We start from the raw sequence: 27,444 nt of genomic DNA, 5'->3' as shown, positions 1-27,444 counted from the left end.
CTCCAGACCCGGGCCCCCTGTACTTTAAATTACTGGGTCTCGTGTCAGAAACCATTCAGTACAGCCATGAAAATTAATTGAGTTGTAAAATTTAAAATAGTTTGTACAACACCAGGGGCAAATGGCGACGCCGCAGGCTCAGGGTCTTTTTTGGCATAGACTCCCCCTCACTGAGAGCAGATGCTCAAGCTTCTGGATGTCTCCATGGTCCAGCGGCAGATTCCGTGTTTTCTAAACTTAGAACATGCCGTGGGTGTCTGATTTCTTGAAAATCTGTTCTTTAAGCCTTCGGTACGCCTTAGGAACTTTAAAGATTGAGGCGGCTCTCAACTCGGAATATTCTCAATGAACCCCTTTGGGAGTTAAGAATCCCTGTCGGAGAGACAGAGAAGCCCCCTGATTGGCTGTTATGGTGCTTTGCATGATGGGAAAGGCTGACATCAGATAAATCAAGCCCTAACTTCCCATTCTTGTTTGTTGTTTTATGCTTTTTTTTGAGACTGGGTCTTTTACCATGTAGACCAGGCTGGGTTTGAACTCAGATCTGCCTGCCTCTGCCACCTGAGCGCTGAGTTCAAAGGTGTGCGCCACCACACACAGCGTCAACAAGCCGTTGTTGAATCATGGGCAGCGACTGGTTGTGTGGTGTTTTCTTTCTGATCTTTGTAACCACCGGTTACCTGCGGCCATGAGTGGTTTTCTTTATACTTACATTTTTTTTTCTTTCTCTTCGGAGCTGAGGACCGAACCCCAGGACCTCGCGCTTGCCAGGCAAGTGCTCTACCACTGAGCTAAATCCCCAACCCCATACGTATATTTTTTAATATTGTTGGGAATTTAGGAACTAGAATTAGAATGGCTGGGCAGGTTACTGTACCGACCCTTCTGTGTGCTTGTGGGGTTCTCGCTCCTGACTTACCACTGGGTGTCTTTGCAGTGTGTCTCCTGTTGCCGTGCTCAGTGCTCAGTCTAGAAAACACTATTTCTTTCCACCCTCTTTTTGTCTATGTTTCCGCGGCCTCGAGGGTATAAATGAACATCGTTATTCTCAGCTATCAGTACGACTCCAGGTTGCTGTGGTTGCACGGGCCTGTATACGCACAAGCGTGTACTACAGCTCTATTCGCTGATGAAGCCTTGAAGCAGTGACCCAGCAGCAGTGAGGGCACGCAGCACCCATGGCTTGGTTCCTAAACACCCTCCATCCTCCAGCGGAAGGATCCAGACTCCACATCTCACGGGGACTGTTGCTTCAAAGGCTGGGGCAGGAGAAGTAAAAGGCAAGCCTCCTTTGAAGGATGAGGAAGCACACAAAAGAGAAAGACGGCAGTGACCCGTGGGAAGACCGTGGTCCACCTTGGAGGTGCTTGTGCTCTTGTATGTGGTGAGATTATGACTCCGGAACATAGGTGCGCCAAGAGCAATCGCTTGAAGTGGCTGACGAAATAGAGCTAGACAAGACGTCCTTGCTTACTGGAGAGCACCAGGTTACACATGGCACCTCTTCCCCAAGGCACAGAACTCAGCACCTTTCCCTGTGAACCCAGACAGGAGTTTTAGTTCCTTGCTTACAAAGACTGCATGAGAAAAATCCCAGCTTAACCAGCAACCCTGTCCCTGACCCACTGGTGTTCTCTTGAGCCCCCACAGAGCCTGTCTGACCAGCAGACAGTCCTAGGGTGGAGGATCACCTGCAGAATATCCGATTAGGATTCTTCAGAATTAGGGAAAACAAAAATGAGCTACCGAAAGCCACAAATCCCAGGAGCCTAAAACAGAAACAGAAAAGGCTCGTTAGTGGGTAGTAAGTTACAGTCGGGTTCAGGTCCTTGGTTAGCAACAGGGCTGTAGTGGTGTTACTTTATCTTAACACTGGCGTTCCGAGAAATGTTAGTATTGGGGATAACTGGGCAAGGAACGTATGGGAGCTCTGTGGTCTTTGCTACGGATATGTAAATAAAAGCATTAAAATGTGCGCACCCGCACACACACACACACAAACTAAATATATATTTAAAGGCCCCATAGCTTTGGCTTGGGAGAAGACCCCAACGTGACAGAAGTTCACACTTAGTCTCCTCACTTAGACCTTCATGTTGGCTTATTTAATCCGTATGAGATAGACACTGGCCTCTGCCTTACCAGTGAGAGAAAATTGGGTGGGTCATAGTTGGACCCAGCCAAGAGCTCTGATGGGAGAGAGTACACAAGGTTGGGAGGAGTTGGTGCCTCTGTCAGTCTGTCATCGGAGCACGGGGTGGAAGCAAGCCAGGCTCCTTGAAATGTCATCCCAACTCGCATCCAGGACATCTTGAGAGAGAGATGTAACTGCCAGGCCTCGCCCAGACCTGTGGGGTCAGGAACTCTAGTAGAGCTCAGCGGTCTCTTAAGTCCTCTGAGAATGGGAGCTGCCGGTGTCAGTCCATTTCCTACTGAGATAATAAAGTCTAGTGCCTCCTCAGTACCCAGGGTGCAGCAGGTTCAAGGCATCCCAAAGGTACCAGGACCCGAGAATGCTCGAGTCCCCTTCACGAAGTGTTTGAACAGAGCCTATGCACGTCTTCCAGTGTATTCCGTCTCCTTACTGTCGTTTGCCGCATCTAATGCGAGGTAAAAGCTGTGTCAGTCAGTGTGCCGTATCTGTAGGGAATGATGAGCAGAAATCCATACACATTCAGTGCGCTCGATTGGTGGGATTGGAGTGTGGTAGCTTCTAACACACGGCAAGTACCGAATCGCTGATGGACAGCCCTGGGCAACAAGATCTCACTGAGTAGCCCTGGCTGGCCTGGAACTTGCTAGGTAGACCAGGCTGGCCTCAAAGTCATAGAGATCTGCCTTACTCAGCCTCCTGAGTTCTGGGATTAAAGGCATGGACCACCAGGCCTTTTAAATTTTGAAATGTAATGTTGATAAGTTACCCAGTCTGGCTTTGAACTCTCGATCCTCTTGCCTCAGCCTTGTAGGTAGCTGTGATTACAGGCCTGCTTTCTGTTTTGTTTTCATCTGTATGCGTTTATGTGCTTCGGCGTGGAGCCAGAGCTCTTGACAAGGGGCATCCTCCTCACCCCCTCCTCTTCATTTACCTCGAACCCAGACTGGGAGCCTAACTAATTCAGCTGGTCCACTTTGCCCTAGAGATCCCATCTCTGCCTCCCAAGTGGACACTTCTAGACAGGTTCCCACATCTATCCTGACTTTCCATGGTGATCAGAAACCCCAAGTTCCCATGCTTGTAGGGCAAGTGCTTGACGGACTGAGCCGCCTCCCCCATCCCCACCACCTTCATCAAAAAAATACTTCCCATCCTTCGGATGAACCCATGGATGCGGAGGACATGGGCACAGAGAACTCTGTTAGAGACTGGATGATCTGTGAAGAATGGGTGTTTATTTGCCTCACGATTCGGAGGCTGGGTATCTTCATGAAGTGCTTCTTGGAGTAGCTTATCAATATATGTCTTAGTTAGGATTTTATTGCTGTGAACAGACACCATGACCAATGCAAGTCTTTTAAGGACAACATTTAATTGGGGCTGGCTTACAGGTTCAGAGGTTCAGTCCATTATCATCAAGGTGGGAACATGGCAGCATCCAGGCAGGCATGGTGCAGGACGAGCTGAGTTCTACATCTTCACCCAAAGGAAGCCAGGAACAGTATGAACATCCTCAGGCAGCTAGGAGGGTCTCCAAGCCCACCCCCACAGTGCCACACTTCCTCCAACAAGGCCACACCTTCTAATAGTGCCACTCCCTGGGCCAAACATACGCAAACCATCACAATATATAAGTACTCACTGCATAGCCGGGGCAGCCCTGGGTCTTTACAAGTCAGAAGAGTCTGTGTCTCCCCAGTCTGGGCCTGGCCAGAGGGACGGGCAGGTGAACGCCCTTAGCATAGCATAGTCCAGCTATGCTCCACGGGAAACTGGAGGCTGTCTCAGATGGATGTAACCAGGTCTCAGGGCTTTACATGGCTCTGTGACTTTGTCTCCTGAGGAGTGGCTCATCTTGGCTGCTGGGTCAACAGTGCTTGAGGAAAGTGCAGGAATACGAAGGAGCAGCTGTGGCAGTGGAGGTTTAGAATTAAGCTACATTGTATCGAATTAAGCTACATTGTGTTGGTTGGGGCTGTGGAGGTTTAGAATTAAGCTACGTTGTGTTGGTTGGGGCTGTGGAGGTTTAGAATTAAGCTACATTGTGTGGGTGAGGTAACCTAATGCAGGTCCAGAGGTGAATGGAGGTGACGCAGAGCACTGCACTGCCCTGCAGGAAGGAAGCAGGAGCCTTTGCAATGTCCCAAGGATAGTGGGACGGCTGCTTCGAGCTGAGCTTTAACCCAAGGGTGGATCTGTCTTTAGCTGACCTCTGACAGAGGGATGAGTTTCCGGTACTGTTTGAGTTCCTGGGATCCAAACTCTCAAGGCCCCTCAGGTAATCCTTCCCACCCTCCCTTCATCTCAGACAGTATCGGTTCCAAGTTACTCCCGTGGGCAATACTCAGATGAAATCCTCCAAGATGGCTGTATTAATCCAAGATGGCTGTATCAACTAGGAGGGCAGGGGTGGGACTGGGGGTCCCAGCTCACATGAGTGCGCCACATTTGTTTCTGTTCATGGTATCTGTGGAGGTGACCTCGGGATTGGGAAAAGGTCTCTCTCCTGCATTTTGGTTTCATAAAGTAAAATGAATTTGACAGAAAGTTAATATTTACAGTTTCAGAGGAAGAAGTATGTCTTTCACGGCACTTGAAGCCTGTGCCTGTCTTTCTCTAATACTTCTTTCCTGGGGCGTTTGGGTGGCCAGAGCGAGGAGCCATCCACGCGTGCTGCTGTTTGTAAAGTAAAGCAGCACGCACAGTACCTGCCTCCTGCATTGGTGAAGAACTGGGGCTGGGAGTGGTGACAGCCCTGCGTGTTGTCTCTGCTTTTGTTCTTTCTTGCATGTGAGCCGCCCCACTCACCTGTCTGGGGTTACTGTTGGGGTGTCAGGGAACACCGGCTGACCTACCCACACTTTCCAAGTTTTTCTATGACCCGGATGGTTGTGTTCTGAATGGAGCTGTGCCTTTCGAAATTTGGGGGAGAAAATGTGCCATAATTGCCTTTAGCAAGGTCCTGATGACCGTGCTTCACCTTGAGAAGCTGATGTCGAGAGAACCCTTCCTTAGGCCATAGTATATTCTGAGCATGGCCATGCACGAACAGACGGGATTCCCACTGGAGAGCTGAGAGTTAGGGGTACTGCAGGTTTATCCGTGCTGTGTAGTTAGCCCGACGGGACAGCAGGGTTCCGAGCTGCCCACGGCCCCAACTTACCCCCTCCTCTCTGGCCCACCCCTCCTGTGATCCTTGCACATCTTGCCTCAGTCAGTCCCTTCATTTTTGGCTTGCGTATCTGGTTTTTCTCTAAACACTGGCCAGACTTCCGGGTCACATCTCAGCTGTGTGCCCACCCACTGTTCCAGAGTGTTTCACACACACACACTGGTGCCTCATTTGCACACTCTCATTGGGATCCAGCGGCAAGAGAACCCTTCTGCTTTCCTCAGTGCTGCTGGCACCCCCAGCACCACGTTTACCAAAACCCGTGGCATTGACATAGGCACCGATGACATTCGGAATGATCTGGGATCCTCTTATTCCTGTGGCGTAATCCTGATTCTTCCCAAGAGTGTGCTTGCACACAGGTTGGGGGTACGGACTGGTATAAACTCATGTTTTCCCGGCTCCTGCAGCAATGGCCTGTTGCTTTGCTTGGGTGGTGCTGAACTCGTACATGTCACTGACTGAAGAGAATTCAACACTGTAAGCGCTCTTACACCCTCCTGCCTCCTTTCTTGAAATCTTCCCCCCACTAGCTTATAGCCACTTCTGGTGTGTGCCCTGAGTGGTGGTGGTGTAGGTGTGGGTGGTGTCGGGGGTGATCTGTCAGATCCCCTCAGGGTCTCTGTGGGAAATTCCACAGACAGTGAAGCAGGAACCCAGAGTTGAGGTTTTTGACACAAAGGGATTTTTTTTTTCTGGTCCTTTCTCTGAGGACTGTGGGCTTCTGTAAGTCAGCGTTACATTCTGGTGTGCAGAGGCAGCCTGCGTGCCATGCCGTGCCGTGCCATGCGGTAGAGACTGGCCCGCCGTAGTCCCTCACTTGGCAGAGCTGCTGACAGTCTTTTGGACACCGGACTCACAAGCTGGCATAGGCCACAGGTCAAATGCTTTTCCTCTAGAGCGCAGTCTCACGCCTCCCGCTCTGCCCTAGATAACCAGTTCAGGATGTCCATCCTGGAGCGGCTGGAGCAGATGGAGAGGCGGATGGCCGAGATGACCGGCTCCCAGCAGCACAAGCAGGCGAGCAGCGGAGGCAGTGGCAGCGGCGGGAGCAGCAGTGGGAGCGGCTCCGGAGGGGGCCAGGCCCAGGTAGGCCCTGGTGTAGGTGGCTGCAGCTTGGGTTTGCTCAGGGCTCATCTGTGCACGAGGCACCTGGTCCCAGTGTCCCCCCCACTGCTGCCCCTGATGTCACTCATCGATGTTGATAAGGTGTCCAGGGCCTTGCTTCATGGTGCCCGTGCTCGGTTTGTATGAGAGGCCTGGGTGCAGATTGTTAAACTCACAAGCCCAGTTTGCAGATGTCCCTCCTGGTCTCAGATCCCAGCAGGTTCCCTGGCAGTTGGAAGGATCCGCCAAGGGGTGGGTGAGGACACATCTGCAGGAACTCCGGATTAAACCTCCCCTTCCTTCTCTGTATCCCGGGCCTGTCTTGAGCGTAATCCAATCCAGCAACCCTTAAGCCTTTTATAGACACCTCCTCTCCCCCGCTCAGAAAATGGTCCAAGGGCTGCCGTCCAGTGAAACACGGCACCATGTCGATCACCTCTCCCAACGCGTTTCCTCTTCTTTTTAAATCCTACTTTCATTTTTTTGTTGTGTGTATGTGACCCATGTAGGGGTCAGCAGCAGGGAGCCCGTTCTCTCCTAACACCTTGGTTCTGGGAATTGGACTTGGGCTGTCAGGCGTGGCGCAGGCACTGTTATCCACTGAGCCATTAGTCCACCAGCCCCACGTGCACTTCCTTCATGGGCTGCGCAAAGAATGTGTCGCATGGCCACACAACAGGGAGATGGCCAAGTTCTGCTGCTTCTAAACTACTGTTCCCGAAGCTTCTGTGGACATCCCATCCAAGAACTTTATCTTGAGAAAGTCTGAGGATGAACTTTCTCCAAACACCGGAGATAGAAGACCCAGTGCTATTTCTTGCCTCAGTTGCTGTCTTTCCTTGCCTAGAAGCCACAAGGAACCCCCCTTCCTGTTCTTCACTGTGAAGGATGGTTTCCTGTGCAGAACTTTCTCTCTCCTTCCACATCCCTCCTTCTGTTTTGTTTTGTTTTGTTTTGTTTTTTTCTTGAGGCATGGTCTCCACAAAGCCCTGGCTGGCCCGGAACTCACTGTGTAGACCATGGTGGCCTTGAACTCTTTTTGGAGATCAGCCACCTCTGCCTCTTCAGGACTGGAGTCGAAGTTGTGTATCACCACCATGCCTGGAAGAATTTCCTCTCTCATTTGTTTGTTTGGAAACCTTGAAAATACGAAACTCTAGCAATATTTTAATTCACTTTTTATGTAATACGCATGGACGGTTTACCTCTGTGTACGCATGCAGTACCTGAGGAGACCAGCAGAGGGCATCAGATTTCCATGGAACTAGAATTACACATGGCTGGGAGCTGGGCATTGACCCCTGCAAGAGCAGCCAGTGCCCTTCACTGCAGAGCCATCTCTCCAGCACCTGTGTTTTTAATACTAATAACAGATGGAAGGAAAGCATTCAAAAAAATCTCAGATTTTCTCTCATCTTCAGAAATTGGTGGTAGAGAAACAGCTGCTATTGAGGCTAGCCTAGAACGCAAGGGATCTACCTGCCTCTACCTCCCACACACTAGTATTAAAGGCCTGCACCACTATATCCAGCTCAAGGTAGACTTTCACCCGATACTAAGTTTTTAAAGCAAGCCATCCTTAAATCGACCCGAGGGCCAAGTGGTCAGTCCCCATGAAATCCTTTTTACCTACAAACCCTGCATAAAGGGGACACTTGAGCACATCTCAAGCTCAGCCGTAGGCAGCTGGCCCTGTGCGATCCGATCCAACGTCAGCCACAACTACCGTGAAGTATTCTCGCTGACTTAAATTGTCCCTCCAATAAATGATGGTGTCTACTGCGTACGACGGAGACCGGGCCTTGCGTGTTTAGCTGGAAACGTTCCCTGCTTAGTCACTGGCTGATGATTTCCGAGTCTCTCTAAACGTGTCTGTTTGGCGTATACAGAACAGGCTTACTGCCCGGGTCAAGGTCAGTCCGCCGCATGTCGGGACGGCTCAGTCATTTCCTCTGGAATGTTTTGACAGCTCTGGTGAAGATGACCCTACATAGAAAATAGACTGCCTTTTTAATTCTTGGGAAAAAATTTTTTCTTTTAAGATTTAAAAATAAAGAGCACTGAGAAGCAGTGTTATTTCTGTTCTAGTTCGATTATGTGGAACGTATTGCCAGGAAAAAAAATAGGCATTTACAATGACACCAAAGGTTGGAATTAGGCTAGATGTGCCACTTGACTAAGGGTGCATTGAACAGAAGACCTGTACCCGGGACTCAGCTCGTTGGGGTTTCCAGCTTTGATTTTTATCCCTTTTCCATTGCCTCTGCCCTGCAAGGAAGTCATGTGGCCAAGGCTGATGAGCTTAGGTTCCGAGGGCCCTTACGATTAGTAACCCTTGGGGCATCTCTCAGGCTTCCCAGTGCACCCCTCTTCACTTTGTAAGGACGTAAGAAAAACGAGGGCTGGAGAGACGGCTCACTGGTAAAGAGCCCCGGCCACTCCTGCAGAGGACTTGGGTTTGGATCTCAGTGTGCACAGGGCAGCCCACAACCTGTAGCTCCAGTTCTTCGGGCCTCTGAGGACAATGGGCACACGATGCAGACAGAACACGCCAGAACATACAGAACACGCCAGAACATACGCTTCTTTTTGAGAAGTAAAGAAGAAAAGAAAAGGCTTTGGATACTTTTAAAGCACTTTTGTTTTGAAAAGGAAAATCCACACCGAGGCAACACCACATCCCTTGGTTTTAAAAGAAGCAGGAGGCAGCTGTGGGCGTGGCCCAGATGAGAGCAGCTTGCTGCCCGAGGTGGCTGCTGCCCTCAGCAGGCTAGAGGGTTTTCAGTAGTGTTGACTCCCCTGAGACAGCAGTGTGTCACAGTCACTGTAGCTACCAAGAGGATGGCAGGTCACCTGTGCCTCCACTTAACACAATGCTGTTTCGCTGGCTCCCCCTCCTCCCAACCCCCCACTGCTACTGTTTCTTCTTCTGCTGTTGCTTCTTCTTCTCCTCCTTCTCTCAACTTAAACAGAATCCTTTTTCAAATACAACATTTCGGTGAAACAGAAGTTACACATATATCAAATTCATTGTTACCCACGTGAAGCTACAGTTTCTTAGATCCAAGTATGATGGCATTGTCTCCCCATCCCCGCCCCATCCTCCCTCTGGAGCCTCCCACCTTATCCACTTATTTTCTTTCAATTCTGTGGCCTCTTTTTTTGTTGTTGTTGTCTTTACATGCATACTGTACATGTACATACATATATACATGCACACATACATACATACATACTCCTAACACCTGCTCAGTTTATATAATGTTAGTTGCTCTCAGGGCTGACCGTGTAACCAGTCACCGTGCTCCGGCCTGAGGGGACCCATTTCCCCAGCTCTCACCATTCAGAAGTTGCCTGTGATCCTTCGTGTAAGGTTGAGACCTTTGGCCTGTCTATTGTATTTCTTTTAAAATTTTTTTGTTTTATTAGGGGGGGCCGGCAAGTTGGCTCTGCAGATAGGATACTGCTCTTAGAGACAGACCCAGTTTCAGTCCCCAGTACCTGTTGTTGTAAAATATAAAAAATAAAAACGTATTATTGTCTTTTACCCCCCTTAGGTCCAGCACCGCGGTGCCCCAAGATATCTGCTAGATATCTTAAGTCTCGGTCAGCAAAGCCTCTCACCCACTCTGCTCCATCCTATATCACACTGCCGAAGGCCTCTCTGTGAGCCGTCAGCGATCTCTCTACCTATCTAGTGCCCAAGGCAGGTTTCCATGCCAGAAACACACATCTCAACTCCGTGGTGACCCAGACCAGCCGCCCCACACTCCATTACACTTAAATCTACACATGAAAGACCACACAACACAATAACCTTTGGCCCAATTGATAAGATGTAATTGCCCACCTAAACATACAAAGCCCAGTACCATCCATGCCTTAAGAACATTAATAACAACCTGTAAATACACAGAGCGGAATCTTAACGTCACCTGCCATGGCTTCTCTCCCTCTCCTGTCTCTTCCTTTCTTCCTTCCAGTCTTCTCCTCCTTCAAACTTTTCTCCCACCCATCCTTCCATCTCATCCAATGACAGGCCTCCTTCTATCCTGTACCTGCCCTTCACCTGTATTTTACAAATTCAATGGGGAGAAGGTTCTGGTGAAGTCACCTGATTCCTGAGTCTACGACTAGGCAGCTCTCTTGGGGCAGTGGAATTAGCATCAAAATACAGATAACTCCAGGGCAAACCATAACATTTCCCCCTTTTTGTCCAGTTAAAAGGCCTTCTCACATATATATAAATTGAGTACAGTTATTACCATTCTACCCTTTATAAAGCATATGATATACTCAACACCCAGTCCATCACAGAACATTTAATTATCCATCCCAGCTTAAGAAAGGCTTACAATGGGGTTGGGGATTTGGCTCAGTGGTAGAGCGCTTGCCTAGGAAGCGCAAGGTCCTGGGTTCGGTCCCCAGCCCCAAAAAAAAGAAAAAAAAAAAAGAAAGAAAGAAAGGCTTAAAATCTATATTATGTTTTGGCTAGCTTGTATACTACCAGTGGTGGCCTGTGCAACTCTGCTCCAGAGAACCCAGCCCCGAGTTCTAGCCCTCTCAGGCACACGCCTGCACCCACGAGCGCGTCCATAATTAATACATACGTAATTAAAAATAAAATGGAAACTGCATGCAGAAGGCATCTTACCGAGTGGGATCCAGGGATCAAACTGGGATCCTCGCTCGGCAGCAGGTGGCTTCCAGAGCCGTCTGGTTCTTTTTTTTTCTTTTTTTTTTTTTCTTTTTTTTTTCTTTTTTTTTTTTCTTTTTTTTTTTTCTTTTTTTTTTTCTTTTTTTTTTTTCCCCTGGAGCTGGGGACCGAACCCAGGGCCTTGCGCTTCCTAGGCAAGCGCTCTACCACTGAGCTAAATCCCCAACCCCTAGCTGTCTAGTTCTTAAGTCTCCTTTGTCTTCACCGTTGACATGTTTTCCACTGACTGTTGATTGCCACTTGTCTCGCTTTCGTGAGGAGGGCCTGTGGCCCCGGATATAACGCGTACCTTCTCATGACGCAGTGTGCATCTGGCGCCGGGACCCTGGGGAGCTGCTTCGAGAGCCGTGTGGTTGTCGTCTGTGAGAAGATGATGAACAGAACCTGCTGGGCCAAGTCCAAGCATCTGATCCATTCGAAGACGTTCCGTGGAATGACCCTCTTACACCTGGCTGCCGCCCAGGGCTACGCCACCCTGATCCAGACCCTCATCAAGTGGCGGTAAGGCCGGGCGGCGCAAAGGCCTCAGCCATCCCACTTCTCCGTTCCCCGCTGGTGGCTAGGAATCCTCTCGCTCAGTGTCAGGGCTTTTTCCCTGGACAGGCCCAGGAGATTTGTGTGGTCTTGTGCCCTAGACTCCCGAGTGAGACGTGCGATGTTAGACCTTCTCCTTCCTTCGGGCTTCTGTCAAATGGAGTCCAAACTGTCCTCAGAGTCTAGAATCCTATTTCCTCGCCCCGGGGAGGCTGGGTGCCCAGTCTGGTTTCACTTTCGTGGGTTCTGTGTTGTCCTGGTGTTTCCCTTTTGCCACGGTGTGGTGACCTCTGTGCTATCCCCAACAGCACAAAGCATGCAGACAGCATTGATTTGGAACTGGAAGTCGATCCTCTCAATGTGGACCACTTCTCCTGCACTCCCCTGGTAAGGAAAGGCTTGTTAGCTGGGCGGTGGTGGCACACACCTTTAATCCCAGCACTTGGGAGGCAGAGGCAGGCAGATCTTTGTGAATCCGAGGCCAGCCTAGTCTACAGAGCGAATTCCAGGACTGCCAGGGTTACACAGAGAATCCTTTTCTGTCTTTGAATGAATGAATGAATGAATGAATGAATGAATGAATGAATGAATGAGAGAGAGAGAGAGATAGCTTGTCTAGTCATCTAAACTCTCTAAACCGACACAGGAACTCCAGACCCCAGTGGGATCTGAGAATGTCATTTAAAAGATGAGACTCAAAACAGAGTTTGGTGTTGGTGCAACTTCTAACATAAGCTTTCAGGAGAGGCAATCAGGAGGTTCACACTTTCAAGGCCACCCTTGGCTACACAGTTCAAGGCCAACCTAGGCTGTAGTGAGACCCTTTCTGAAGTAATACAAAGGTGAAGTTCTGATCTGATGTAGGAAAGTGAATTTATAAACCCTGGGGGAGTGTCAGACATGCACACCATTACTTCTCCTTGGAATCGGACAGTCGTTAGAGGAGATCGGAATGGCGCCGTTTATCCAGCAGCCCCACTGAGTGCCAACGGGGACTAGTGTTTTCCCTGCTAGCAACAGCAAAAGTGACACCCGTGTTCGGCCTCCCGTTGAGTTCCCCTACCTGTCTTCCTGGCTTTCAGATGTGGGCCTGTGCACTAGGGCACTTGGAGGCGGCTGTGGTACTGTACAAGTGGGACCGCCGGGCCATCTCCATCCCCGACTCTCTGGGACGGCTGCCTTTGGGAATCGCCAGGTCGAGGGGCCACGTGAAGTTAGCAGAGTGTCTGGAGCACCTGCAGAGAGACGAGCAGGCCCAGCTGGGACAGACCTCCCGGATCCACTGCGCCCCGAGCGAAGAGCCAAGCACAGACAGCTGGATGGCCCAGTGGCCGAGGGAGGCCGTGAGCTCTCCGGAAATACCCAAGGGGGTCACCGTCATCGCGAGCACCAATCCAGGTACAGATTCACGAGGCTGTCATCTCGGAACTTGCCCGGCTCCCCCATTGGCTGCCTGCAGCTTCCCTTAGGATAGGAAACTCGAGTACGTTTAAGGGTTGGTGGGAGGGGGCTCACACGTTGCTTCTGATTCTCTTTTAAAAATGGTGCCCCTCCCAATATGGAAACTCTGTACAGGAGACGCACACTTTCAGAGGATTGTCTTGAGTACAGGGTAGGCTGCTCGGGAAGATTTAGACCTCAGGAACGTACATGCCTTGCGCTCCAGCTTCACCCTTGTCATCTCCCAGGCATAAAGTGTTAATTCTGTAGGATTCCTACTTTCGTCACCTGACCTGACTGTCCTTTCTACTGTACTTTTCAGAGCTGAGAAGACCTCGGTCTGAACCCTCTAATTACTACAGCACTGAGGGCCACAAAGATTATCCGGCTCCCAAAAAGCATAAATTGAACCCCGAGTCCTTCCAGGCAAGGCAGGAGAAGCTGCTCTGCACTGCACTGAGCCTGGAGCAGCCAAATATCAGGAAGCAGAGCCCTAGGTCTAAGCAGTCTTCCCCCGAGACAATCAGCCCCAGTGAAGGAGTGAGGGGGTACAGCCGAGAAGCCTCCCCTCCCACTCCAGAGACCGCAGCATCCCAGGCGTCTGCATCTCAGCCCGTAGTAAAGTGGAGTTCCAAAGACCCTTATATTGGTGTGTCTACAGTACAGGTGACTGGAAATCCGAAGGGGACCAGTGTAGTAAAGGACGCGGCACCCTCACAGGTGCGTCCGAGGGAACCAATGAGCGTCCTGATGTTGGCTAACAGAGAGGTGGTGAATACAGAGATGGGGGCCTACCGGGATAGGACAGAGCACGAGGAATGCTCCCAGCCTATGGATGATATTCAGGTAAGACCACTCAGGTAAGCCTGCAGGAGCCAGGGCCTCACAGTGGCCCCGGGACATTATGGTTCAGTTCTGTAGGTCGTGTGGGTTTTACGCCCCCAAACACCTGACCGTCCCCTTCCCAGGAAGGGTCCGCAATCTGGCTTTGCTTGGGAGACGTTGAGTATCTGCTCCCCTGGGACTCCATTTCCCTTCTGCGAATGGGGCACCATGTGTAGGGCCTGACCACAAGCCCCTAACAAAGCCCTCCCTTCCAGGATGACGGCCTTTGCTGTTCCCAGTACTGGTCATGATAGAGTCAAGGCCCTAAAAATAGCCAGCAAGGAAGCCTGCAGACAGGATTTGGATTATCTGAGTGACTTTGACCAACTCGGCCGTCACCTAGCCATGGTGAAGAGCGTCTGCGGCTTGAGGCTCACGGGGCGTGCAGTGAAACACCTCCAGGGCTAATAACTGAGTCCTCTGAGGGCACTAAAGTTGTCACAGACTACAAGACGCCAGGCTGTTAGAACTTATATACACAGAAGCAGTCAAAGGGGGCCTCTGTTTCCAGATTCCTCGTGAGGCGTCCCAAAACAAAAGGAAAGATGCAGAAATCACCTCCCACCTGTCTAAGGGGCGGGGCTGGGGTGGGAAGGCCACGCCCCTGCCAACCAGTCCTGGAGAGGTGTATGTGCTGAGTCATGCCTGAGCATTGCACCCTGGGGGAGCTCTCTGGTTTTCTTTGAAGAACAAGAAGCCTGCAAACAAGCGTAGACCTGCTCCGGGTGGATGGCAGACCCCGCCACTGGTTTACCGACAGCCGTGTAGCCATGAGGATGCCTGCCTAGTTAAATCAAATGCTACTGCTTCAGCTCGACACACGTTAGGCAGACACTGTCCACCGGGCATGGTCCTCGGTCCCTTTTAAATTTTATCTAGAGACACAGTCTCAGCGTGAAAGTAGCCCTGGACGAAGTTAAAGGGACGGGCGAAGCCTGGATCTAATGAAACTCGAACCGGCAGCCAGCTCTGCTCTGCCTGTTAGAGTCTGCCCAGCCCTTGGTGTGGACAATTCCTGGTGGCACCTGTGGTGGTCACTGCCCCGCTTGGCACGATGATACCAGCTGAGGGGGGTGCTGGTTATTTCTGGTTCAGTTTGAAGGTAGAACACGTTGTGCTGGGGAGGGCACGGCAGCAGGAGCGTGAGGCGCCTGCTCTGTGCAATGCCAGGCGTCAGGAAGCAGCTGCTTGCTGGCGCTCTTCCCTTTCTGCTTATTCAGCCCTCGGGATGACGGTGCCCACTTCAGGGTGGGTCTTTCTCTTCTTAGTTAAGCCTTTAGGGAACCGCTGTCACGGGTAGTTGTTCACTGAGAAAATTTATCTTAGACGTCTAAAATAGTTTGGGGGGCAGGTGAGAGGGCCTGGTTTTTTAGATGGTAAAATCTACTTTAGCCAGCCTTAGATAGCTGTCCGACTGTCAGAAACGTCTTAGAACAGCTCTGTTTCCTGCATCAGCTCCCGGTGTCCCAGCTGCACCATCCACCTGAAAGACCCTCAGACAGAGGAGACTCTGGCTCCAGTCTTGAGGACACTCACCACCCCACGAACACATGGGACTCAGTCTTGATGTAAAAACAAGAGGTTTACTTTGGGATACCAATGCATTGGGGCTCGACATGGTCCTCACGTAGGAGGGATGTGAAGAGCCTCGAACCACAGAAATGTATAGCTTAAATATTCATTTAAGATTACACAGTTTCATCAGCTCAGCTATTTCGGTGCCAAGGATAACTAGGCAGATGTTTCTTGTCCTGGAATTCCTGGGATAAGGCCGTAACCACATCAATGCAGCTATTTCAGTACCAAGGACGTCTGACTTGATATATGTTTTCTCATCCTGGGGTTTCCAGGTCAAGGACCAAGGATATCTGTCTTGGCAGGTGTTTCTCTTCTGGGGTTCCTAGGACAAGGCTATAGCTATGTCAGCACAGCTGCATTCAGTACCAAGGACATCTCACTTCTATAGTGATCAGTTAGCTTCCCAGAGATGTTTCCTGTCTTGTAATTGCCCTGCAGTAAATATGTTCTATACCCTCTGTTCTTATGGTCCGGCAGCTTCCTAGAGAGTGGGTAGGAATGTGCTTTCTGTACTTTCTGGTCTATTGTCTAACATCTAGGGGCTAAGCAAGGGCCAGCTTAAAAGATTCTCATTCTTAAGAAATGGCTGCACTAATATCAAACGGGGATCTTTCACACCCAGATCTGATTTCATTCCCAGAATTTCACCTTTCTGGAAGCTTCATCTAACTGGGATGTAGTCTTCTATTGTCTTAGTGTTGTTGTGACCAGAATACTCAGTGTAGAATAGGCTAAAGAGTTAATGGCCATGGTAGAGCATGGCAGGGACCCACCAAGCATGCTCAAGGACCAGAACTGGAGCTGTGCCTTCAAAGGCCTGTGCTTAATTAACAGTGTGTGCCCTAGACTCTCCTGATGCTGTGCTAAAACACTCTGACAGAGTCAACCTAAGGGAGAAAGGTTCATTTGGCAAAGGTTGTAGACACAGGTCAGTGACTGCTTCTCTGTGCTTAGCGTGCCTTCTCTACCGTACACAGACCAGAGACCAGCTCAATCACAGTAAAGCACCTGTCTCGGGTGCTTCTAGATTCTGTCAAGTTGATGACACTTACTGTCACCCTACTCCCGTCAGCAAGACCCTACTTTCTGAAGGTTTCAGAGCCTCCCTGAGCCAGCGTGCACAGCTTGAACCCATAGCACGGTAACTTTCTGAGCTGTCTTCATGGTAGGAGGGTTCCTCTCAGAGCACGCACTCACCGAGACAGATCTGGTGAAAACCTTAAACGGCTGTGGTTTTGATTACCGTTTATTCTTAAGAGGCGTACAAAAAGTTTTAAAAAGGCACCTCCAGTCCTAAATCTTATCTTTGCAAGAGTCCATGTGTGAGGGTGTGCATAAAGATGTGCCAAGGCGGGGTCTTCTCCCATTGCTGCCCACTTAACGTCGGGAGGCAGGGCCTCTCGGCCACCCAGAATCCTCCTGCTTCTGTCACACTGAGACTGCAGGCCCGTGTCCCTGTGCTCCGCCTTTTTGTGTGTGTGCTAGGGTTAGGCTCATGTTCTCACACTTGCACACTGCGAGGTGCTGCAGCCCAGAACTGGGCCATAGACCCTCCCCTGAGTGTAGGAGACCCAGAAACAGGTGGGCATGGCTGAGCTGAGGTTCAGCAGATTGCTGCTCTCCATAGCTCTGGGGTCTCCCAGACAAGCAACAGGGGCAGCGGTCGGATATTAGTGAGGGACAGTGACATTTTAGGGGCTGTAAGCTCTCGCTCGATGGTGAGAGGTTAATGATCTCGCAGAGGGCCTTAGCTTCTCAGAGCCATGCTGGTTGGGCTCTCCTCTCCAATAACGGAATCCATCACCCTCTTCTAGGCTGTGAGCAACTGCTCTCACACATGTACCCAAACACACACACACAGGCACACACACAAATGCAGGCACACACACACAGATACACACACACACAGGCACACACACAAATGCAGGCACACACACACAGATACACACACACACAGGCACACACACACATACATACAGGCACACAGACACACACTCAGGCACACAAACACACACAGGCACACAGGCACAGACACACAAACACAGGTACACATACACACGCACAGTTAAAAACAGATGTTTAGGGCCGACAGGATGACGTAGCCAATAAAGGTGTTTGCCCTCAGCCTGCTCAACTGAGCTTGGTCTCCCAGGCCACAAGGAGGGAACACGCTCCTTCCCTTTGTCCCCTGGCCACACGTGTGCAGGCACATAAATAAATGTCATAATATTTTTAAGATCCCGTTTTGCCCGGAAACCACCCCCGCTTTCCCGCACCAGGTGTGAGGTCCATAACTGACTCACGCTGTCGATAATAGACAGTAGGCCCAAGACTAAAGTTCTCTAAGATGTGACCAAGGTATGAGGCCACGCTATGATTAGGAGATAACCAGGTCTCGGAGTGAGTCTCATTCTAACCTAAAATGCTATTTGAATGCATTGTATGGAGCCATACGCTGCCCCATCTTCCCCACTTACCCGCCCCACCTCCGTGTCCCGTACAAGGTCGGGGGAGGGGGGAGCAGAAAACAGAGTCTGAGGGTTGGTTTCTGCTGTTCCGTTTTTGCCCAGCTCACGTTCCATGACCTTGTGTTTGCAGGTGAACATGATGACCCTGGCGGAGCACATTATCGAGGCCACACCAGACCGAATCAAGCAGGAGACCTTTGTGCCCTTGGAATCAGCCTCGGAGAGAACAGATCCGGCCACCATTAGCAGTACGATGAGCTGGCTGGCCAGTTACCTAGCTGATGCTGACCGTCTGCCCAGCGCTGCCCACATCAGGTTGGCAAGATTGGGGTTTGGGGATCCTCGGACCAGGGTAAAGGACTGGCTTTAACTGGAGGCAGGGAGGCCAAGGGTGAAGGGAAACTTTCCCAAGGAGAACACAGGGCAGTGTTCCACTTCCAGACCCTGGTTCTGCCCTCTCCCCGTCTGTTGCTTTCTCCCACATCGGTGTTTATAAGGTGCCGTGGTAAGGAGCACTGACTGATCTTCCAGAGGGCCTCAGTTCAAGTCCCAGCAACCACGTGGTGCCCCACAACCATCTGTAATGGGATCCGATGCCCTCTTCTGGCACGTAGGTGTACATGCAGATAGAGCACTCATTCATAAAATGAAGAAGTCTTTTAAAAAAACAAAACAAAACGAAACTGATGTTATCTCAGGATGACCAAGCCAGCTCGTTCAGTCAGTAGCTTCTCCAGGGCAGGAGTGAGGATTCAAAGGAAAAAAAGGACAATTAGACAACACTGTAGCATGACCCCAGCCAGTGCTGACGCTGAAGCCGGTTTATTCTTTTCCAGTCTGCTTTTACGCCACTTTAAGTACAGATAAAATAATAAGATCAGGTCTGGGTCAAGGAACAAGCAAGGCAATGAACAAAGTCCTGGAAACCCCTTTCCAGGGGCTCATCAGGATGAGCAAGACAAAAGGGCTGCCACAGAGGCCTCACCTGAGCCTGCTCTGAATCTGCACCAACTCAAATGTAAATGTTCTTGCTCTGAGCCAGTTTCCTGAGTCCTGGCCCAAAGTCAGGTTCCCCCCTTGAACTCTCTTCTTTTGTGCTGGCCAAATTCCCTCCCGCCAAGGGTCTAGAAGCAAGCGGCCCCAAAAGGCTCTCCACATCAGGATATGCCTATCCTGGCTAAAGTTTCCTAGAGGCAAGGTAGTGTCCCTAGTGGGCTTAGTATTTTGTAGGGTGCTAAACTGATAATGGGTGCTCAGTAGGAACTTCCCCAAGGTGCAGCCAAGGTGTCACCCACAGAGTGGAGGCGTCTCACCGGCCCAGGTAGCTTCCGAATCAGGTAGCTTTCGGTGGATCCCGTCTTGTCTTACCAATAATTACTGGGGCACTGGTGAATGGATGGTGAAGGTGGCTGCTAATCGTCTTCTCTTTCTCCCCTTAGGAGTGCGTACACTGAGCCCATGACTCCGTCCTCTAACGCCAGCTTGAGCCCCACAGGCTCTCCAGTCAGTGAGGTGGCTTTCGAGAAACCCAGCCTCCCGTCAGCTGCAGACTGGTCGGAGTTCCTGAGCGCGTCCGCCAGCGAGAAGGTGGAGAGTGAGCTCGCTCAGCTCACACTGTCGGACCACGAGCAGCGAGAACTCTACGAGGCTGCCAGGCTCGTCCAGACGGCCTTCCGGAAGTATAAGGTAAAGGAGGGGTGTCTATGGCCTGGCTCCTTCTGCCTGTGGTTTGCGGTTTGATAAAACGCCTCTCGGGAGATGTTACGTTGCGTTATTTTTATAATAACTCTCCGGAGCTTTAGGCTGCCCCGAGCCCCTGGGAACTCAGCCATCATCTTAGACATAAGCTTTTCTTGGGGTAAGGGTGAGGGAGGGTGGGAATCTGTTTCCTTCTACACGTCCCTAATGGAATGTATCACTGTCAGGAGGGGTTAGAAAGTAGTCGGACTGTTTAGGAAAGGCTGAGGAGAGCCTGAACAATCAGTAGTGCAATACCTAATTTGTTGAAACTACCTCTTAAATGCTTGGTTTTAGTCCTAACATCCAAATATGGTTTGACTTTTAAGAGCAAACACAGTGAGAGATTTGTGCTGAAATTTTATTTGTTTTAATTTATAGTGATCATTGTCAACATGGTTCAGTAAACCTGGGTTTTTATTTCTTGGGCAGGTACATGACATGAGTAAAGGGTTTAACTTGTTTTAGGTTAACAATTTTAATATATATATATTTGAGGGGGTCAGATTCCCTGGAACTGGAGTTGCAGACGGTTGTGAGCCACCATGTGGTTGCTGGGATTTGAACTCGGGACCTCTGAAGGGCAGCCAGTGCTCTTAACCACTGAGCCATCCTTCCAGCCTCCACGTGTTGACAATTCTTATGTTTATATGGCATGAGTTAAACAGTTTGCTTGGTGACGGTTCTCAGGTCAGTTGACTGATCTCCCTCGCTTCACCTTTCAGGGCAGACCCCTGCGGGAACAGCAGGAAGTGGCTGCAGCCGTCATCCAGCGCTGTTACAGGAAGTACAAGCAGGTAAACCTGGCCGTGTGTCTCAGAAGGGAAGGACACCTGTCCAAGCCGCCCTGGCTCAGAGGAAGATGCCACTAAGCAGTTTGGCTAAAAAGCACCACCTCCGATTCCTGATAGCAAAGACCTAACTAGAATTGCTGCAGTTAAGAATCCTAGGGGAAGAGAACAGCAGCCTGCGCTCTGAGCTTTAGCCAACAGGGGCAAGAATAACAGGCAGGCCTGTCTCATGGAGGCCTTGCTGCCAGCTTGTGGGGTAGCTAGACTACTGGGGGGTGGGGTGCCAGTCTTCCAGAGCACCGTAGCCTCAGAGCCACTCTAAGCAATTTTATTGCCATTCACGGAGGAAGAAGCAGGCTAGATAAAGTTAAACAGATGTTAGAGTTTATAGATATCAAGGTCGTTATAAAATACTGAAACTTCCTCATTGAGTTTAGACTCATTGTTAAACCTCGGTCCTTTTACTGGAAACAGTGACACAAGCCTCTAGTCCTAGCACTTAGAGACTAAGATAGAAAGATAGCAAGTTTAAGGCCAACCTGGACCCACTCTTACACGAACAGGCGCTTCTGGAAAAGGTCTTAGATAGAAAACCTTGGGCTTATTTTCTTGGACCTTGAGTAACTCTCACATTGTTATGCAAAGGGTGTACCGTGCTAGCTTGTTTAATAACTACTGAGAGATTTGTGCTCTCCCTCCGACCCAGGATTTTGGTTTCTAACACATGTTACCGTTTTGTTTTGTTTTCCAAACTTCTCCTTTAAACTCGATCAAGGGCAGGGGAGGCAAGGGTTCCGGCTCTGGCCAGTTGAGTCCCGAGATCCCAGATACTGAAGGTCTATTGTGTAAAACGCTGACGCCACGGTCCCTTGGTCTCTGTGATTGGTGAGCAGGCTTCCTGTTAGCGCCAGATTATGTCCTACGCAGAATCAGGGTTTCAGGTCTGTGATGATAACAGGTATTTGGCTGGTTTCTTACGAAAAAAGGAAGTAAAATCTCCTTAGTGAATGTTGTCTACAGCCAGGAAGGGGAAGGCATTGTCTTTGGAAGTGTCGAGAACTGTCAAGAGCAACATTTTGGAAGGTGGAAGATATTAATACAGCCAGGCTGCCTTCTTGTTGCTCTCGGCTTTGGTTGGGACTTGTACTGGTTGTGGGTCTTTCTGGTTTGTTTCCTATGTTCGGTAAACTAAACATTAACTTTGTATTTTCTGTTTCTCCCCCAAGCTGACATGGATAGCCTTGAAGGTAATGAACCCACCAAGTCCTCTCAAACCATTTCACCAGAGTCACAAACGTCATGCCTGTCGCCAGCCACAAGGAGGGGTCATTGAGATGGCACAGTCACCAAACACTCCTTTGCTAAGCCACCCAGACACACCAGATCTGTCCTTGGGGACCTGTGGTTTTTCTAGTGGAGGTGGTTTGGGGCGTTAATAACATTTTTATGGCCAGGGCAGCCCATCAAAGACAGTGACTTTGGACTTGGTGACTATTAAGCAAATACCTAGTTTCTGTGGTGGGCTTCACTGTGGCCCCAGGGATAGAATGTGCACTGTGTTCAGGACACAATGACCTGATCCACAGAAGCTCTGAAAGCTGCGGTATTCTTACCTTAAAGGACTCTCGGATGGGTGGAAAGGAGTCTAAAGCAGGTCAAGGGAGGCCAGATTTGCTTTTTGAACATCCTGATAAGTCAGTTTCCCTTCCTCGTGTTATGGTTTTGGGTCTTGGCGATGTGGTTAGGCATGGGGGTAGGCTTCTGAGTGGTTGGTCCCTTAACAGTAGTAAGTTGCTGTAAGCAAAGGGCTTTGTGTGACACACTTCTTCACTGTGTCAGAAACTCCCACGTGGCCTGGTGGGCGAGCTTTGTGTTCTTAGGGTCACAAGACTGACTCAGAAGCCAGCCCCAGCTCCTGTCCCGTCCTCGGGTCTGTGGTTGAGGACTAGGTTGTTGGGGGGCCTCTGACATGGCTCCTGAGTAGCCCACAGCTTTCTGACAGCTTCCCAGGGTCCCTTCCCAGGCCTACTGTATGAATGTGATGAGGGTTGTTACTCTCTTACGGGGTGAAATGGCCTAAAAGTGTCAGCGTTTCATGATAAGCCTTGTGTTTGGGACTTTGCATCTCCATCAGAAACTTGTGGCATGGAGCAAATTAGTTTGGAAGGTAGCTCTTTGTGTGAGTGGAACCGAGACAGAATAAGAATTAAAATGTACCTGAATTGGATAGTAAATTGTCATCTTAAAACACAGCTTACACTTATACATTTTAAATGCCTTTGGAGATCTCAAAGAAAGGCAACTATGTTGCTGTGTGAGGATCGAGATACAGTGTTGCCTACAGGCCGTCCCTGAAGGTGGTTCTTTGCATTTTGGAAGAGTACTGGAAGCTTGCTGTTGGCATCCTGAGGTCAGTTCCTAGTAGGGACTAGGGTAGGAAGGAAGGAAGGAAGGGCCCTTAACCTCCTAAGCTTGGAGGACTTCCGACCCTTGTTGTTACTGTCCCTTCCCTTCTGTGTCCCCCTGCAGTATGCACTTTACAAAAAGATGACACAAGCGGCCATCCTCATCCAGAGCAAATTCCGAAGTTACTACGAGCAGAAGCGGTTTCAGCAGAGCCGGCGCGCTGCAGTGCTGATTCAGAACTTCTACCGGAGCTACAAGAAGTGCGGCAGGAGACGGCCAGCCCGCAGGACAGCGGTCATCGTGCAGCAAAAGCTCAGGTGGGTCACAGCCTGCAGGGATTGATAGAGGCTCTGCCTGGCTTGGTATCTAGACCTGCCCCTGTGCGGGGCCTGAGACACGGCAGCCCCTTCCTCTCTAGCATAGTCTAGACGCTGTGGCTTGGTCTGACAGTAGCCATGTTGTTAGTCTCTCTTAGAGGTCCTTTCTCTAATTGCCACACAGTGTTACTTTTATGTCATTGGCCAACTTCTGTATAGATCAGAATTTGTCAGGACCAGAGTTTGTACTTGAAGAGCCATTCCACAGCATTCTGAACTTCGGTCTAAGGCTCGGTGGTCCCAGTTTAGAAGGTAGTAGACTAAAGATTAAAGACGGACAATAGACTAGAAAGTATCAAGCTCAGAATTAACCCTGAGACTGAAGAGGTCTGGCTAGCACCAGAGGGCCTGTTCCCACAAAATATTGGGAAACACCTGGGTAGGTGGTACACAACTATAATCCTAACACCCTAGAGGCTAACCTGGCCCACAAAGCAACTCCCCACCTTACCCTAGATGAAGCAGTAAGTTGTAAGGGCGTATGGAGGAACCGTCTTATTTTTAGTCTTCTTACTGTCTCCTGAAACGTGGGCGAGAGCCACTGCCCACTCGGCAGGGTTCCTGCCTGGCAAGTACCAAGCCCTGGGCCCCATATCCTATACCACATAACCTGGCCAAGGAAGTGCACACCTTGTGGTGCCAGCACTTGAGGACAGAGGCAGGGAGATCCGGGGTTCAGACGTCTCAGATACAGTGCGGATTTGATGCCAGCCTGAAGCGCACGAGACGCTGGCTCAAAGTCAAGAAAACAAAGCAAAGGCTTGGGAGAGTCCCCAGGCTGATCTCGGCACCGCGGGGGCAGGGCGCACTCTGCAGTTGGTTTTGTGACGACGTTTAACCAGAAGCCGCCTCTGGCTTTAGGTCAGATCCTTCCGGGGTCTTCACTGTAAGCTTTCTGGGATCTTTCTTGTGACAGTAGTGTTCTGGCTTTTTTTTCCAGGAGCAGTTTGCTGACCAAAAAGCAGGACCAAGCTGCTCGAAAAATAATGAGGTTTCTGCGCCGCTGTCGTCACAGGTACACCAAGTCCTTATCTGTCATTGTGCTCAGGAGGAATAGTAGAACAGCCCGACCTTTCTAACCAGTTGCTGGCTCTGGGTCAGGCTGGTGACCCCCAGCAAGCGTGGGGCAAGTACTCTAGGTTGTAACAAGATAGTGGCATCTTGTGACAGCGACTTGAGAGGGTGTGTGTCTGACCACAGAGACCCCACCACCACCACCAATGTTTTTCTGTTTCAATTTTGGAGCATGAGTGTAATTTACTCGGACTAGCTTTTAGTCCAAGTTTCTCTTTAACCTACCATTTATGCCAGTTTCCATTATGGTCTTCGCTGTGTGTCCCTAAGCTGCTAACAGGCATCCACACAGAAAATCAAGGAAGAGAAACACGTAGGTGCTCACATGTGGAATTTTCACCAAGCGGCTGGCGCCCTCTGCTGGATATGTAGAAGATAGCCTTTCCACTCAGTTTACCACAGAGAGCCAGCCTGATTTGGTCCCAGGTGAGAGGGCAGGGAACACAGAGGAAAAGACAGCCGCTTGGTCCCTGAGGATATAACATGTTTTCATGGAGCCTTGCTAGAGAAGCTTCTCCTCAAACGTGAGCTTTCTTGCTGAAGACTTGGACGTCTGGGACTAGAGGGAGAGGCTTGCTTTCTCTCCGTAGATGAACCCTGGAGTCCAAAGCGGTGGCCGTTGGAGCTGCATGCACAGGGTATCTGTGTTTCTGAAGCATCAGGAGCTGTGCAGTTGAGAGCTGCAGACTGGAGCCAGCTCTATGCCGTCTGCTCTTTCTCCTGTTTAACCATTCCCTCATTCCTCAGATACCTCACGTCAGGTTCTCGCTCTCTCAAAGCCCTCTCCACGTTGCTAATAGTGTGAAATACCTCGCCTTTGAGACTTACAGTTTAACTGGGAACCTGACGGACTTACTCTTACTTAACACAGACACACATCTGCATGACCATGGAAGGAAATGTGTAATAGCCACTACATCAACAATAATAGAAAACCTTAAAGAGTGAGTGTTAGGGTGCTAGGTGTTCTCTAGATGGGACCCGAGACGGCAGGTCCATGCCCTGTCTGCTCCTCCGTGCCTTGGATCAAGATCTTCCTCCATCCACCCTACCCCGCCTACCCTAAGAGCTAGCACATGAAATACAAGCGGGAAGAAGTCCTGGCAGGAAACAGAGAGTAAACTACAGGGTGCAATCTCACATAATGACAGTGATTCTGCGAGTCTCCCCAAAGCCGATCAGTCTCCTGTCTCTGTGATTAAGCCACGCCTTTCAGCTGGTGGTCAGGCAATTATGACTTGGTAGAGTAGCCGAATTTCTTGGGTTGGTAAAATACCTTGGACTCCCCCAGGTCACTTTCCTGGCCCCCTCTTGAGTCCAGTTCCTCCTCCTTTTTGTTTTGCCTGCAGAATGAGAGCCCCCAAAACACTGTGCAGCACAGAGAGTAGTGGACTTAGCCCCCGTGGTGTGGAGCGGTTATTCCATTTCATAATACTGGTTCGTGTGGTCCAGACCCTAACGTTGATTTTGAGGCCACTTCGAATAAACAGGAACGTCTGTGGGTTAAACTGTGCTATGCTCGATCCATGTTGTTTCTCGAGTCCAAACGTCTGTGAGAAACGCAGCGTGAGCAGAGCTACCTGAGTCTTCTCACTGGCTTCCCAAGGCTTGTTCTTTTGAGGGTGTGTTCTGTTTACAGTGGATGGGTCAAAGGGTAAGATACTTAAAGAACAATTGCATAAAAGACTTCTTGCTAAAGTAGGCTGGGCAGAGGAATCCCGCTCTTAACTTTAAACCAGCTGAGGAATTTGCCTAAGATCTCACCTGTCCTGAGTTCATATTTTAACCAGCCCGTCCTCAGGGAAGCTGGCAAGGTCTGCTGGGAAGGAGAGGATCAGGTCTGGGGCTCTTTCTGCCCACCATTTGCAGCAAAATAAAGACTATTGCTCTCTCACAGTTCAGATGGTAGGGGAAAAAATGCACAAGCGGACAGCAGGAGCCTTCGCGTGCTGGCTGCGCCGTGTGGGTTGCTCACTTACGGTGTCTGTCTGTCTGTCTGTCTAACATATTTCGATAAGGAGCCTGATGAAGTCCTGGATCTCTCACCTGGGGGTTATTTTAAACTTGTGTTTTCCCTCAGATGTGTAGGCCCCCATTTTGGTTTATTTAGCGTTACTTTCATAAGCGGAACTGTCCTGTTTCTTGTCTCTTAGAATTATTACAGTCTGTGTTAAGTAGGAAACCTCGTGACACCCTCTCAACAAGGTAGGTAGACAGTGGCCTGAGAAGCCAGCAGGACCCATTTCTAAGTCATGTGATCGCAACAGATTTTTCAAAAGTTGACGGGTTTTCTTCCTGCTGGTACCCGTTCCTGTCACCACCCTTCTCGGCCTTCCCCACAAGAGAAAACCATCTACCTGCTAGTGTTTGGGCGACATAAAGCTATTTATTGATAAGATTTCTGCCGGGACCCTCACATGCTAATAAAGCTATTGATAAGATTTCTGCCGTGACCCTCACATGCTAATAGCTCTCTGGTGTTGTTTTACTGTCTAAAGCCCCCTGGTGGACCATAGGCTGTACAAAAGGGTGAGTTTAGCTGCCTGCTAGCCAGTTTCTCCTTATCTTCCATTTTCAATATTTTGCTTTTTGCTTGCTTGCATGGGGCTGCAGCGTAGGTATGCCAGTAAGTTTCACATCCATTCTGAATGAGAAATAAGACAAAATAAAAACTAACCCTGAGTACTAACCCTGCTGTCTATCAGGAGAGCAGCCCACTTACAGTCCATGTGCACATGCATGAGGAAGTGAGGGAGGGACCTTCTGAGACCACCGCCCAGCATGCTCAGGCCAGGCGGAGTGCCTTCCACACAGGCCTTCCTGCTGACAGGAGGCAGGCGTTACAGGAAAACATTCAGCAAGTGGTCTTGTAACTGCAGTACTTTGCCTCATCAGATTTCCTGAAAACTGGTCAAAATTTCTTAGGCAAAACAAAACAAAATTAGGAAGTGCTAGGGTTGGGGGAAAAGTCCTTTACAGATACTGCTTCCCTGTCACCCCCAC

General features: G+C 50.0%; 1 protein-coding gene across 24 annotated transcripts in view; it reads left to right on the top strand.

Moving 5' to 3' along the window:
- The window catches only part of Camta1 (calmodulin binding transcription activator 1), an 847,864-nt gene that overhangs the window by 806,849 nt on the left and 13,571 nt on the right, over window positions 1–27,444 (top strand). For 12 of the 24 annotated variants that reach the window (XR_010066428.1, XR_010066426.1, XR_010066429.1 and 9 more), the window contains 12 exons: window positions 6,259–6,416; window positions 11,456–11,652; window positions 11,994–12,072; window positions 12,768–13,083; window positions 13,448–13,971; window positions 18,187–18,371; window positions 19,496–19,742; window positions 20,519–20,590; window positions 21,811–21,831; window positions 23,114–23,307; window positions 24,308–24,382; window positions 26,940–26,970. Coding sequence is in view for 9 of the 24 variants with exons in the window: in NM_001195559.1 (NP_001182488.1) it covers window positions 6,259–6,416; window positions 11,456–11,652; window positions 11,994–12,072; window positions 12,768–13,083; window positions 13,448–13,971; window positions 18,187–18,371; window positions 19,496–19,742; window positions 20,519–20,590; window positions 21,811–21,831; window positions 23,114–23,307; window positions 24,308–24,382; window positions 26,940–26,970 (2,099 nt within the window). In the remaining 15 variants the exon portion in view is untranslated. The remainder of the gene's footprint in view (window positions 1–6,258; window positions 6,417–11,455; window positions 11,653–11,993; window positions 12,073–12,767; window positions 13,084–13,447; window positions 13,972–18,186; window positions 18,372–19,495; window positions 19,743–20,518; window positions 20,591–21,810; window positions 21,832–23,113; window positions 23,308–24,307; window positions 24,383–26,939; window positions 26,971–27,444) is intronic. The other 12 variants (XM_063288086.1, XM_039110436.2, XM_063288089.1 and 9 more) reach the window with 7 other exon arrangements.

This window comes from Rattus norvegicus, chromosome 5 (genome assembly GCF_036323735.1).
Source record: "Rattus norvegicus strain BN/NHsdMcwi chromosome 5, GRCr8, whole genome shotgun sequence".
Classification (NCBI taxonomy): Eukaryota; Metazoa; Chordata; class Mammalia; order Rodentia; family Muridae; genus Rattus; species Rattus norvegicus.
The sequence above is the reverse complement of the archived record's forward strand: the minus strand, read 5'-3'. Positions and strand labels throughout refer to the sequence as shown.